Genomic DNA, 14,547 nt, shown 5'->3' on the forward strand with positions numbered 1-14,547 from the left:
GAATCTGTTGAGGTGGATTTTCTATGGCTGGATGTTCCTCCTGCTGCTAATTACCTATTTCCAAGTAAGTTAATATCGTCCATGACCAGATATATTTTCACAGAAGACTGGAAATGAAGGACACTGCTTGGATGATAACGGCATTCTTTTACAACTATCACATGAAGCCAAAGCAAAGAGACAGTAACACACACGTTTGTTTTCATTCAGTTCCCTTGTATGTCTCCACTGTCCTGTTTTTGTTCCCAACTTTGACCCTCCATAAATCCTAAATTTTATTTTAGCATTTATGGGAGTAACTGTCTTTGAAGACCCATATTGTTGTTGAATGCTCGAAATGAGTAGATAAATAGTCGACAACTGATGAAGGGTTGTTTCTGTTTACTTGTCCTGTTTTCCATTTTTCTCTCTCATTGTTTACATATTTCACTCGTTTGTCTATGTATTTCATGTTGTTTACACAGTTGGTGACGTCCTGTACCCATATATGAATACACACACACACACATTATTTATTATTATTATTATTATTATTATTATATACACATATATATATAACAGGATTTTTTTAGTTTCTGTCTACCAAATCCATTCAGAAAGCTTTGGTTGACCTGGGGCTATAGTAGAAGACACCTGCCAAAGGTGCCATGCAGTGGGACTGAACCCGAGACCAAATGATTGGGAAACAAACTTCTTACCACAAAGCCGCACCTACACATACACCTGCACTTGCATACACACACACACAGAGTTTGACCCACTCAAAATGGAACCCAAATGTCACTCATATCTGTCTTGAATAAATGTCACTGGATGAGATGTTCACAGCCGCAATACCCTTAATCATAGGAGAACTCAATTAGGGATCCCAGGAACTAAACAACAACACATACTCATATATACACAAGCACACACACATATTATATATGGTTAGTCCACATTACTCTGTAAGGAGCATAGGGCTATTTTCCCAGTTTCTCTAGCATATATATTCTCCACTTGGACAGAACACTGGTCCATCATAGGATTACTCATTTTTGCCAGATGAGTGAACTGGAGCAACATGAAATGAAGTGTTTTGCTCAATAACTTATATACAGAACAAGTAATATACAGTGTCTGTCTGTCTATCTGTCTCTCGCATGTATACACACACCACATATATATGCATACATACACCTAACCCATCACCTGGTTTAATACAACCACCTAATACCTATTTCTTTACTACCCACAAGTGGCTAAACACAGAAGGGACAAACAAGGACAGACAAAGAGATTAAGTCGATTATATCGACCCCAGTGCGTAACTGGTACTTATTTAATCGACCCCGAAAGGATGAAAGGCAAAGTCGACCTCGGCAGAATTTGAACTCAGAATGTAACGGCAGACGAAATACTGCATTTCGCCTGGTGTGCTAACATTTCTGCTAGCTTGCTGCCCTACAACCACCTAATACCTTCAGTGACTTTGATGGAGTCCATCCTGTTGCAAGCACCTGGGCCAGGTTTCAAGTTTGGGGACAGCTTCCCTCCCTCCCTACCACCAGTCTTAGATGTCCTGTAATGGATCATGGGCACTGCTGTTCCTCTGGACAAAAGCATAAAATAAATCAGTAAAATAAATTTATTACTTCTTGAAATACCTCGAATAATCTGAATTGAACATCTGATAGTAATTTTCTCTTTCATGACATCAAATTCCCACCTTTATCTCTAATATTAGCAGTTCAACAACATACTAACACATATCTAACCAGACAAAAATGTGTTTAAGAAGAAAGCAAATTAAAGGGAGATAATCCTCTTTGAAAGATTCTGTAGGGTGTAAATTCTAAACCACGTTCAGTAGTTCTAAGATGAAAGTAGAAACAAGAGCTAAATATAGCTCTCAGAAATAATAAAATTTGACTAATAGCTTGGGAAAAAAGATTGAAAACCATTTTTGGAGTTGATTTTTCGAGAACAATTCAAGCATAGAAAATTAAAATTCTGAAGACAACCAAATTTACGAAAATAGTAACATCTCTGGAGTGGGTAATTATTCTTATGTAATGAACAATTTTCAGCTGTTGCATAAGTAATCATAGGTAGCAGGGATGTGAATATCTTGAGATGAATTTGGAAAGCTGCCAAACAGTAGTTACTATTAATAAAATGTGTGTTTATTGCTATTGAGATAAAAGAAAATAAATAGTAAGGATTAGAAGAACTGGGGAAAAAGAAAAAAAAATGTTGTTTGAAGAATTAAATCTTTATATTTTAAAATTAATTTATTTATTAAAAAGCAACATTTTATGTCAGAAAATTTCTTGAGAATAATGTATATGTAACAATATAAAATTATTCTTGAGAATAATTATATGTCATATAATTGAGTTTTTTGCAAATTTTTTCTTAAAAGAAATATTGGAAACTTTAGAGTACTTTACTTAATTGTTGTAAAAAAAAATAGGAATGCCAAACAGCTTTGAGATTAATGCTTCATAGCCTGGATTTGAAGCAGTAATTTAGCATAAAATGCCTGCTATGTGCTGTTGGTAAAATTACCCAACACAATTGGGAACTTAAGATTGATATATTTTTTGAAAATGTGCAATTAAATCTTTTATGAATACTTTATCATCAACATTTTAACGTCCACTTTTTCATGCTTGCATGGGTCAGACAGTTTTACTGAGGCAGATTTTCTATGGTCAGATACCCTTCTTGTACCAACCCACACCAGTTTCCCAACAAGGTAATATTTTCCAGTGGCCAGACACGTTCTCGCAGAATATTGGAAATGAATGGCACTGATAATCATTTACAACTATCACATGATATCAAGACAAGGACACACACACACAATATACAATAAGATTCTTTCAGTTTTTGTGGACTAAATCCACTCACAAGGCTTTGGTTGGCCTAAGACTGTAGCAGAAGACACCTGTCATAACCAGGTAATTGAGGAAGCAAGCTGTTTACCACACAACCACACTTGCACCAATGTACATAACTCATTACACTGTATTTATTGGAGTAGAATATAAATATAAAAAAAACGAAGTTTTGCAATCAAAATATGCAAAGTAAATTAAAGAATTTAAAATAGAACATCTTTTACAAGTTATTCTTTCAAATTCGAAATTTGCACAGTCATGTATATCATGAAGACTGGATCTTTAGATTAACCAGTACCACATGCCTCATATTCTGTTAATTCCCCCCAGAAGCTATTTTAACAGGAATTAGTAAGCCTAGTGGCATAGATTCAGTTTTAGCTGCACTGAGTGGTACCCAAATTCCTTAAATGTAACATACCTTTGACAACAACAAACACACATACATAAAGTGATGATATTGTGTGGTCTGCACACTCAATGCTATGCTCCTGAGTAGGTTTTAAAGGATTGAAAAAAAAAAAAAAAATAATAATGGTTTCAGATTTTGGCACAAGGCCAGCAAAATCGACCCCAGTGCTCAACTGGTAGTTATTTTATAGACTCCAAAAGGAAGAAAGACAAAGTCAGCCTTGGCGGAATTTGAGTGTAGAGATGGACAAAATGCTGGTAAGCATCTTGCCCAGTGTGCTAATGATTCTGCCAGCTTGAGAAAAAGTTTTCTCTCAGAATACAACAATGTTGAGTCAAATGCATCAGTTTCCACCAAATGCTTCTTTTAATCGGAATAGCTGAAATATATATTAAGGAACTTTTTAAACACTCAATTCAACAGAAATATGAGCACAGGTATAACTGTATGCTTAACAAGTCCACTTCACAACCACAGGATTGCACGTTCAATCCCACTGCACAGTACCTTGGGCAAGTCTCCTATCTGCCATTGCTTCAGTTTGACCCATGTGTTGCAGATGATATTTGGTATCCAGAAAATGTGCAGAAGCTTGTTGTAAATTGGTGAGGATTTAGCTGATAAATTAGTGCATCAAACCCTTTTAGGTAGAGTAAGTTATTTGATAAAGATTCATAAAATAAATACCGAAGTTGATAAAATTAACTAAAAACCAGTAAAAGAGTGAAAAAAAATGAACTGATAGATAGCTATATCAGTTACGGACTAGCTTTTGAGGACTTATTTTCAATACATTTTCCTATCTGAAATATTATATATAGAATAAGAATAAAAAAATTTGTTTCTGTCCATAAAAGTACATTTGGCATACATATCCTTTAGAAGTATTGTATCACACACAAATGAATGATACAATGTGAAAGCTATTAGACATGAAAAAAATCTGAATCATAAATGTTTTAACTATTTGATACCGAGATTTTTTATATAATGAACACTGATTTAAATATGAAAACTATTTTTAAAAGATCTAAACAGCAAAATATTTATAATGTGTGTGCATGATGTAAATGAGGTCTGTTATCATTAGCATCCTGAGCAGCATTAACATTGTTTTTTCATTGCAATCTCATATGCCACATTCTTTTAATATTATCTATTTATTTCACTCAGTTCTTTACATAACTAACTTGCATTCAGGTAAAAATAGTTTTTGTTCTCCCTGCTTGAATAAAGATGACATTGCAAGGGAAAAATACCAGCCATGAAACCACCTAGAAAACCTGAAAAATGTGTATTTCTAATAATTGTCTTGATAGAGTGCTTTGTTTATAGATATGTAAACTTTAACTACTATTTATTGACTGCCTTTATCAACCCTTCTGTTGCCACATTTCTGCTTTGCTTTGATTAATTTTGGAAAAAGATTAAGAATTCAGTAAACTAACTTTGTCATTATTAAAAGGTGGTCTTTGGAATATTATTTAACATGAAATTTTGATGGAAGATTTTAATTTACATCACTTTAAAACAGGAATATTATATCAGAGAACCAAAGTAGGTTGGTTGATAGATTTAAATTTTCGAAGAATAAAAAATATGTTGTCCAATGCTAAATAGCCATAAAGAAATTAATTGTTACTATTCTAAAACTCCTTTATACAAAATAAAATATGATGGCTGGTTTTTAAAGCAGAAATTGTATACATGTGCAACAAAACACAAATAGGTACATGCACACATAAACACATCTCTCTAAAATTTAAATTCACATAATTAGGTCATCATCATCATCGTTTAACGTCCGTTTTCCATGCTAGCATTGGTTGGATGATTTGACTGAGGTCTGGCAAACCAGATGGCTGCACCAGACTCCAATCTGATCTGGCAGAGTTTCTATGGCTGGATGCCCTTCCTAATGCCAAGAGTGTAGTGGGTGCTTTTATGTGCCACTGGCACAAAGGCCAGTCAGGCGGTACTGGCAACAACCACACTCAAATGGTGCCTTTTATGTGCCACCTGTATAGGAGCCAGTCCAGCGGCACTGGCAATGACCTCACTCGAATGTTTTTTCACATGCCACCAGCACAAGTGCCAGTAAGGCGATGCAGGTAACCATCATGCTCGAATGGTGTTTTATCTAAAATTTGCAATAACTAATCCAGTTCTTTACTTTTTGCATAATTTCTTCTGACTGGAATGTTAGACTTTGAAATTTTTATCTTTATAATCTATATTTAATCACAACACATTATAACATATGCATTATGATGGCTTAGTGGTTAGGGTGTTTGGCTCACGATTGTAAGATTTTGAGTTCAATACCTGATGGTATGTAGTATCTTTGAGCAAGACACTTCATTTTACATTGCTCCAGTCCACTCAGCTGGCAAATATGAGTAGTACCTATTTCTTTACTACCCACAAGGGGCTAAACAGAGGACAAACAAGGACAGACAAACGGATTAAGTCAATTATATTGACTCCAGTGCGTAACTGGTACTTATTTAATCGACCCAGAAAGGATGAAAGGCAAAGTCGACCTCGGCGGAAATTGAACTCAGAACATAGCGGCAGACGAAATACCGCTAAGCACTTCGCCCAGGGTGCTAACGATTCTGCCAGCTCGCTGCCTTAAAAATGAGTAGTACCTGTGTGTCAAAGGGCCAGCCTTGTCACATTTTGTGTCACACTGAATCTCCCTGAGAACTATGTTAAGGATATGTGTGTCTGTGGAGTTCTCAGCCACTTGTACATTAACTTCCCAAGGAAGTTGTTCTATTGATTGGGTCACCTGGAACACTTGTCATTGTGACTGGAGTGCCAGTATATATGCAATAAAAAAAGACATAGAGAGAAGAGGGGGAATATATAAGCACAGTAATGTGTAGATTGTTAGCATAAATGATTGACATTATTATGACTTATGCTTCTGGTGTTATTATAGAGTTGATGTTGGCAAAGTATTAAATCAACTATAACTAGCAGTATCGCCCGGCGTTGCTCGAGTTTGTGTTGACCCTTTAGAATTGGAATTTTTGAAAAGTCAAAATTTTGCATTATGTAGCTTGTTATTCTTGTTAAGTGAACATTTTTCTGGTTGAAATACACCGAAAAATGGCGACACAGCAGTAAAAAAATCGTAAAAAATAGGGATTTTCATAGAGAAAAAGCACCTTTTTAATGTAAATAATTTTTGGTGTTAACATGGTCCGATTTGAATTTTTTCTTCTACGGAAAGAAGAGCAAGCCTTCTTCTATCATACTCTCAATTTTGGTCAATTTGCGCCGCAGGGTCTCGGAGGAGATAGTGTTAGTTGAAGGCTACCAAACCTGCCATACATAGACAACTTCAGCTTTATATATATAGAGATTTGTATTCTCTCCCAGCAACTTCAGTGAAGACACACGACTTAGTAGTTAGGGTGTTGCACTCAAAATCACAAGACTGTGGTTTTGATTCCTGGGCCAGGTGGTGTGTAGTATTCATGAGCAAAATACTTCATTTCATGTTGCTCCAGTCTACTCAGCCGTAAAAAAGTAATTCCAGTTCAAGAGCAATGCTGTGATTTTGTTTACTTGTATGCCATGGAAACTGAGTGACTAGTCCTATGAGTCTTAGTACTGAAGACAGTAAAGTCATAGCAATTTTACTCATGCTTTCATTCAATACACATGTATTTCACAAACCTTAATTTAGACACTTATTATTGTGCGGCCTTTGTTCCAGTCATGACTGTCTCATCTATTTTTAATTACGTGGTTATATTGTTCAACATATTCATCTTCCCTTTATTAAAGACAATAGGCTGTGGCTCGAAAGAAATTTGGCTGCTATTTCAAGTCAGTCAATCTACCACATAAAGATTCCCTCAGTGGCTCATCTTAATAACAATATATTGCTATTTTCAGCATTTCTGTGTTATCACATTATTTATAGTACCTGCACAGTTAATGATTAGAATGTTCTGGTGTACAGAGATGGATTCAGTGTAAATAAATTCAAAGAAACAGCTATTACAAACCTAAAACCAACAAACCATACAAATATAAGTCCCTTATTATACAAATAACATATTGATATTTGACCTATCTGCACAAACCTGTTGCGTCTATAGGAAGATATTTTCACAAGCGACTGAAATCTGGTGAAGACTGATGATGTTCAAGATATGATACTGCTCTTGATTACTAAGTCTAATTTCACCTTAATTAACCTAATACTCATTTCAAATTTGGCACAAGGCCAGCAAGTTTGGGGGAGGGGCTAAGTCAATTAAATTGACCCCTACTGTTCAACTGGTACTTATTTTATTGACCTTGGCAGAATTTGAACTCAGAACATAAAGACGGATGAAATGCTGCTAAGCATTTTGCCAGGCAATGGCAACAATTCTGTCAGCTCATTGCCTTCTTCATTAATTTAATACTGACAAAATGAGAACAAACACCTTAAATGATGTAGTCAAACATGCAATTTTCAAATTTACAATAATCAATATTAAAACACGTAATAATTGAATTAAGTTGCAAGTTATTCATATTTGAAACCTCATACTGAACCAAAAATGATATCTTTCAACAAAACTATCCAGTATATGGCTGTGTAGTCAAGACATTCAATTTTGCAATCATGTGGGTCTGGGTTCAGTCCTTGTTGCATAGCACCCAGATAAGTATTTTTCTATTGAACCAAAACTTTGAATTGATCTTGACCTTGGAAGCCCATCAGATGATACGTATAAATACTGAGTGGTAGACTTAATCTTTAGCACATTACATTCTCTCTAGAATTGTTTTCCCTGCCACTGCCCTGAGCTACAGGGGAGATAACTTGTACAGCAACATGGCATGCCTACAATGTGTTAAAGGTTAATCTTGTACCCAGTTTCACCACCAGATCCTTGGTATGATGGTTCACAACATATCACTGTCTGAAAGCTTCTATATAACTTTTAAAGTCCTTTTTTATGTTTTTTCTGATGATCAGATGATGTAATCTGCTTCAAGGTATATCTATTTCTTTATTGCCCACAGGGGGCTAAACACAGAGGGGACAAACAAGGACAGACAAAGAGCTCAAGTCGGTTACATCAACCCCAGTGCATAACTGGTACTTATTTAATCGACCCCGAAAGGATGAAAGGCAAAGTTGAACTTAGTGGAATTTGAACTCAGAACGTAACGACAGACGAAATACCGCTAAGCATTTCGCCCAGCGTACTAACGATTCTGCCAGATCACCGCCCTCAAGGTATATCCTAATATAACAAGCATTGTCAATGAAATATGTGTAAGAATGTATTGAGTAAACATAAAAATGTGTATGTGTATGTGTTTATATATACACACACACACAAAATTTATAGTTCATGGATTACATATATGGAAATTGAGACTTAAAAAGGGATAAACATAATAGTACATATTTATTTATCAATACTTTACAATTGTACTAGTGTTTCAGGACCTCAGTATTTTCTCATATTTCATTTTCTTTTGAGAAAATGCTGATGTGCTGAAACATTTGCAAGTTTACTGAGCCTCAAGCATTTGGCATTACTCAGGTATGTTCAAAAGTGCTGCCAGATATTATAGTATTTGTGTTATATGTGCCACCTGTACAGGAGCCAGTGGCACTGGACTGGCTCCTGTGCAGGTGGCATGTAAAAGACAACATTTGAGCGTGGCCGTTGTCAGTACCGCCTGACTGGCCCTCGTGCCGGTGGCACATAAAAGCACTCACTACTCTCTTGGAGTGGTTGGCGTTAGGAAGGGCATCCAGCTGTAGAAACTCTGTCAGATCAAGATTGGAGCCTGGTGCAGCCATCTGGTTCGCCAGTCCTCAGTCAAATCGTCCAACCCATGCTAGCATGGAAAGTGGATGTTAAACGATGATGATGTGGGTCTTTGAATTGGCAACAATAAACAAAACAAATAAAGCTGCTTAACTTTCTTGTTAACAAATTTCTGTTAACATATTTTTGTTTCAATTAATTTTGAGAATAAAGAAATATTTCATAGAAACTTTGTCATTATTAAACTGGTGCTTGGAGCAGACATTAACATGAAATTTTCCTGGAAGATTTTTAATTATGATTAATTAACACAAGAAGTGTGTATCATAGAACCAGGAGCAGTATTAGGTGGGTTGGTATCACAAGGGTTAAATATATAGCAGAAACATGAATGTAATAAGTGTAACAGAAGTTTGTTATTACAGAAGGATATAATAATAGAGCAAATTAACCAAAACCATACTAGTTCATCACTGTATCCATGGCATAGCTAAAAGTCGAGACCTTGTTTAAGAACTTGTACCGTTATTTTTAGATGAAAGACGCAATGTAAAATTAGTTAATTCACTTTATAGTCAAAGATTTATTTAGATCTGCATAAAAAACATGCACAAATGCACCCATCCATACACAAGCAATGTGTGTATAAATAATTTTTAAAAGTCTTCAACGTGGTATCCAAGCATGGCTGCAATCTAATGACTGAAACAAGTAAAAGATATAAGAATGGTTGGAAAAATTCCTTTCTTTACTAAAGGTATTACTAAGGGCATAAGGCGGTGAGCTAGCAGAATCGTTAACACGCCAGGCGAAATCCTAAGTGGTATTTCCTCTGCCATTATGTTCTGAGTTCAAATTCTGCCAAGGTCGACTTATCCTTTCAGGTTCGATAAATTAAGTACCAGTTATGCACTGGAGTCAATGTAATCGAATTAATCCCTTTGTCTGTCCTTGTTTGTCCCCTCTGTGTTTAGTCCCTTGTGGGCAATAAAGAAATAAGGGTATTAGAAGTGTGAATAACAATCTTTTCTCAATACTTTTAAAACAATGTGCAATTCAGAAACCAGTGCTGTACTTCTACACGTTCTTCAAGGCTTTTCCCTTTATCATAAAGTTAATCTTTGTATAGATTGCATTTATATGTACATACATATCTCATAACCCAGAGGGGAACTACTAAAAAGGAGCAAGTCATTGTGAAAGGATCAATTCGCTTTTTCACAAAAGAATTTGAACTCACAACAGGAAACAAGTAAACATGAGAGTTTTTACATGGTTGCTTGACCTTCTTGAAATAACAGCCAAATCTCCCTCAAATCACATCCTACTATCTTAAAAACAGAGCACATTCAATAATGTAGTTCTTTATGTACATTTTCTGGAGAAAATACCACTCACTGTAACCATCACAAATTAATACAAGCCTTGTTTACATAAGAACCACAGACAAGCATGACATTGAAGCTATATACCATATTTCATGGCATTGAGATCGGTCCAACTTCAAAGATACACCTTGATTTCAACATGAAACAAAAAAGAAAAAGAAAAACCTAATAAAACAAAGTTAAGCACTTTCACATTCAGATGCTCTGTAAATGGATTAGAGATATATAGATCATGTTGATCACTTATAGTCTACAATATTTTTCTTTTGCAATACAGTTTAGCAAAGATAACATCCTGGAGTTAAAACTGGTTTATGAAAAATGTAACCTTTGTCCTCCAGAATATATGGTAAATTTTCAAGAGATGTTTTAGGAATTAAACAGTGTCCTTGACACTGGGACATAAGCTATTTTATCTTAGCCATGTTTGAAACATTAACCCTCAGTAGAACAGTTGATCCAACAATTTACAACATCTTCTGAATTATATACATTGTATTGCTATTTTCCTAGGCCAATATCGATGTAATTTTGACCCAGTGAACTTAGCATTGTTATTCGTTAAACAACGGCAAAAACCAGAAAGTATACCACGTTTTAAATATGAACATATGTTCAGAACCTGCATCCTAAGTTAGCAGAGAAATAGAAATTCAAACCATTTGAAAGTTAAAAATAAATCTACAAAGGTTGAAATCAAAGTTCATTTACTTATGATTACTGAATATTAGAAGTTAATTAAAAAGATAGCTAATGTATATAATTGTAGAACATTATACATAGATACATGCAGTTTTATATATATTATTCTCAATGACATTATTATTCTTTATTACTTTAAAAGCTTCTTGCATGGTGGTTATTTTGACAAGGTTTAGTTGAAATGATTTGCCTCTTCTGTATTCTTACTATTTTTCAGGTATGTGTTTGGGGTGGAGAAGATCAGTCTCAGAGGATAAAACATTTTCTTATTTTGGTAATTATAAAAGCGGCAGAATTTTTAAATTGTTTTAGTCTGAATTGTTTGTAAGGATTTATCATGCCAGTCGAACACTGAAGTGCAAGGTAATTAAATCTACACCATTTGGTAGCAAAACACCTTATCTGTCAGTGAATGCCAAACTAACTGCCTGTATCCACCGAGAGAGAGAGAGAGAGAGAGAGAGAGAGAGAGAGAGAGAGAGAGAGAGAGAGAGAGAGAGAGAGAGAGAGAGAGAGAGAGAGAGAGAGGTAAGAAAAGAAATATGAACCTGCAATATATAAGGCAAGGTAAGCAGGTTGCAGCTAAGTCAGAATGAATAGCAATGAAAATGCTGTAAATATTGTACGGAGAGGGCAGAACTGGACAGCTGCTTGAAAACGCATCAACATCTAGGCAGTTGGATAACTCAACTGGCAGCAGAGAAGTCATATCAACACAGGCTAAAGAGAGAAGCGAGAGGGGCTGGGGATATTTTACTAGAGATATACGACTATAAACATGGAAAATTGAGTTTTGCTGCACAAGGCATCAACGAAAGAAATTTTTAAAAAATTCTATGGTAACATAAGGATACCCTTAAACAGAATATTATCTTTTGAAAGAATATCAATATTCTTAGTGAAAGCAATCAATCAATAACAACACCACATAGTACAAATTCCGAGTAAACTATCTATCTTTCATTCCAACACCGATTCACGCAACTGTTAAAAGTTAAATGTTCAATTAAATAAGCGAAACCAAACAAAATATCGTTAACAACTCGAGGTTCATAATTACAAATTCGGTACCGCATGTGAGGAAAACGATCAATTAAAACAGTTTCAGTATCTTACTGGTACCTTCTTTGGTGGGAATTTGATGTCAAAATAAACAAAATATCGCACTTAGATGGCATAAAACCGAGTCAAATGATTAGGTTCGCAACTATCGGAGGAAAGAAATCCACCGCTCTAATAAAAGCTAGTTCTACAAAAAATAAATAAACAAGATGAAAGAAACTGCATTATAGTTTCTAGTCAATTCGATGTGGATATTGTGCGTGGAGAACTCCTCGCCGCCGCACACTACATGTGTGTGTGTAGTAACGATGATTACGAACGGTTTCATACATCTGTATTCATCCAGTTATTTGAAAGGGAGAACGGGTAATGGTACGAACGAAGCATTTGGGTATAGGTTTGCGATCCTAGCTGTCACATATACATATATTCTATTTGGGTGTATTGAGTACGTTTATTTTTTTGTACGATGAAACAAATGACACATACACATACACACATATTGTGTATTTCTTATTAAGCAGAAACCAAACAAGGAAATATAAAGACAGAGAGAGAGAGAGAGAGGGAAGGAGAGAGAGGGAAAGAGAGAGAGAGTGAAAGTAATAGAGGGAAGGAGAGAGAGGGAAAGAGAGAGAGAGAGAGAGAGTGAAAGTAATAGAGGGAACAGGCTTCTGAGCACGTGGAATGGAATGAAGAGTGAGAAGGAATGAAAAAGCTATTAGAGAGAGAAATGAAGCCTTCGAGTAGCAGAAGGTAATAGAGATACGGCAAAAAATAAAAAAATGTTACTAGCAAGATTTTGTTCGACAATGTTTCGCCACGGAAGCAGATGGTAGTGTATAGATTAAGAGGGAAAGAGAGAGAGAGAGAGAGCGCAAGAAAGAGGGAATGTGATAGTAAATGCAGAGAGAACACTTGACTGCAAAACATTCGCGCACATACAAACATATACATCGCTACTTTTTATACACAACCAGAAAAGAAGAAAGTATTGATGTATTTGGAGATTTATGATCCATTTACCATATAAATTAGATTGCAAATATAGTTATCATCTGCAGAGTCGGGGGGTTTCAAAGTATTTCATTATATAAACCAACACAAACAAAAAAACAATGTTCATTTAAGAAACGTTTTAACATTGACACAAGACTACACATTTCCAGCGATTCCAATATAAGATCGATATTTATTTCATCGATCCCAGATATATAAAACTCGAAGTCGACTTCGGTAAGATTTGAACGCAAAACAACAAGAGACAAAACTAAAGAAAATAAACCATTTTGTCTGATATATTATACTGTTTCTGTATCCATGAGTAAAGTTTGGAAGAACGAGTAAATATTTCAGATAGGAACCGAAGAAAAAAAAAATCAGCATTGTAATTCTTAAAAACAAAAAAATAAAACAAATTTCATGTATTTTCTTGACACCGACAATCTATGATATAATGGGGCACAGAAAATATTACCACAATCATTCACCTCAGTATCGCTTATCAAATAGCCCCACGTACACATATTGGAGTTCAAAAGTCACTGAAGGTTTTCGATATAAATTTCTACGTTATAATTAGCGGAAAATAACTTTTTAAATAACCAATTATAAACTTATTACTTAAATTTATGTTTGATTATAAAAAAAGTTATGCCATTTATTATTTAGAAAAAAAAATCGAAGGTACTAATAAGGAGGCAATAACTTTCCTGTGAGAATTTTCTATTTATAACGGGATATATATATAAATATACACATACATATTTATATACAATTTGCAGTTCTTCATAAAAGTTAATTACCTTTGTTTATGTTGCCAAGCGATACTTTCTCGGTGCCAAAAATCACTTCCATCAGAACCAGCTGGCCGGCCTCCAGTCATTGACGCCATTTCAGCGTAATATAAAAAATTGTATTTTTTTTTTTCTCCTCTCGAAAATTGAGCCACGAAACTTGTTATAACATTGCTTTAGCAGATGAAAATGACTGACAATGTTAACAAAGGTTGGTGCCCGACGCATGCGTAGTGTTAAATTTCCGCTTGCAATTGAACTAGAGTGAACTCCCTTGGTCTTTATAGCGTTAAGCTTTTTCCTGACATTTCGAACATTTCGACTGGGTAGATGGATACGACTTACAGAATTGAAAAATAATGGTTATATTTAGTCATGTCTTTTATATATCTTCATTGCAATATATAAAAAAAAAAATAAATTCAAAAGTTGAAGGAGAGACTAGAGTTACGACGACACCTCACGAAATCCCTTGCATGTATTTAGTTACGGCCTCTTCGTTCA

The 14,547-nt window shown here is 35.1% G+C and overlaps 1 protein-coding gene across 2 annotated transcripts in view; it reads right to left on the minus strand.

Annotated features, from left to right (window-relative positions):
• Window positions 1-14,274, minus strand: part of LOC115232634 (protein jagunal) — a 30,308-nt gene extending 16,034 nt beyond the window's left edge. Inside the window, exon 1 of one of the 2 annotated variants that reach the window (XM_029802629.2) lies at window positions 14,053-14,274. In XM_029802629.2, the coding sequence (XP_029658489.1) occupies window positions 14,053-14,141 (89 nt within the window). In that variant the 5' untranslated portion in view covers window positions 14,142-14,274. The remainder of the gene's footprint in view (window positions 1-14,052) is intronic. The other variant, XM_029802630.2, reaches the window with a different exon arrangement.
• Window positions 14,275-14,547: the final 273 nt, after the last annotated feature.

The sequence above is a fragment of the Octopus sinensis genome, linkage group LG2 (genome assembly GCF_006345805.1).
Source record: "Octopus sinensis linkage group LG2, ASM634580v1, whole genome shotgun sequence".
NCBI lineage: Eukaryota > Metazoa > Mollusca > Cephalopoda > Octopoda > Octopodidae > Octopus > Octopus sinensis.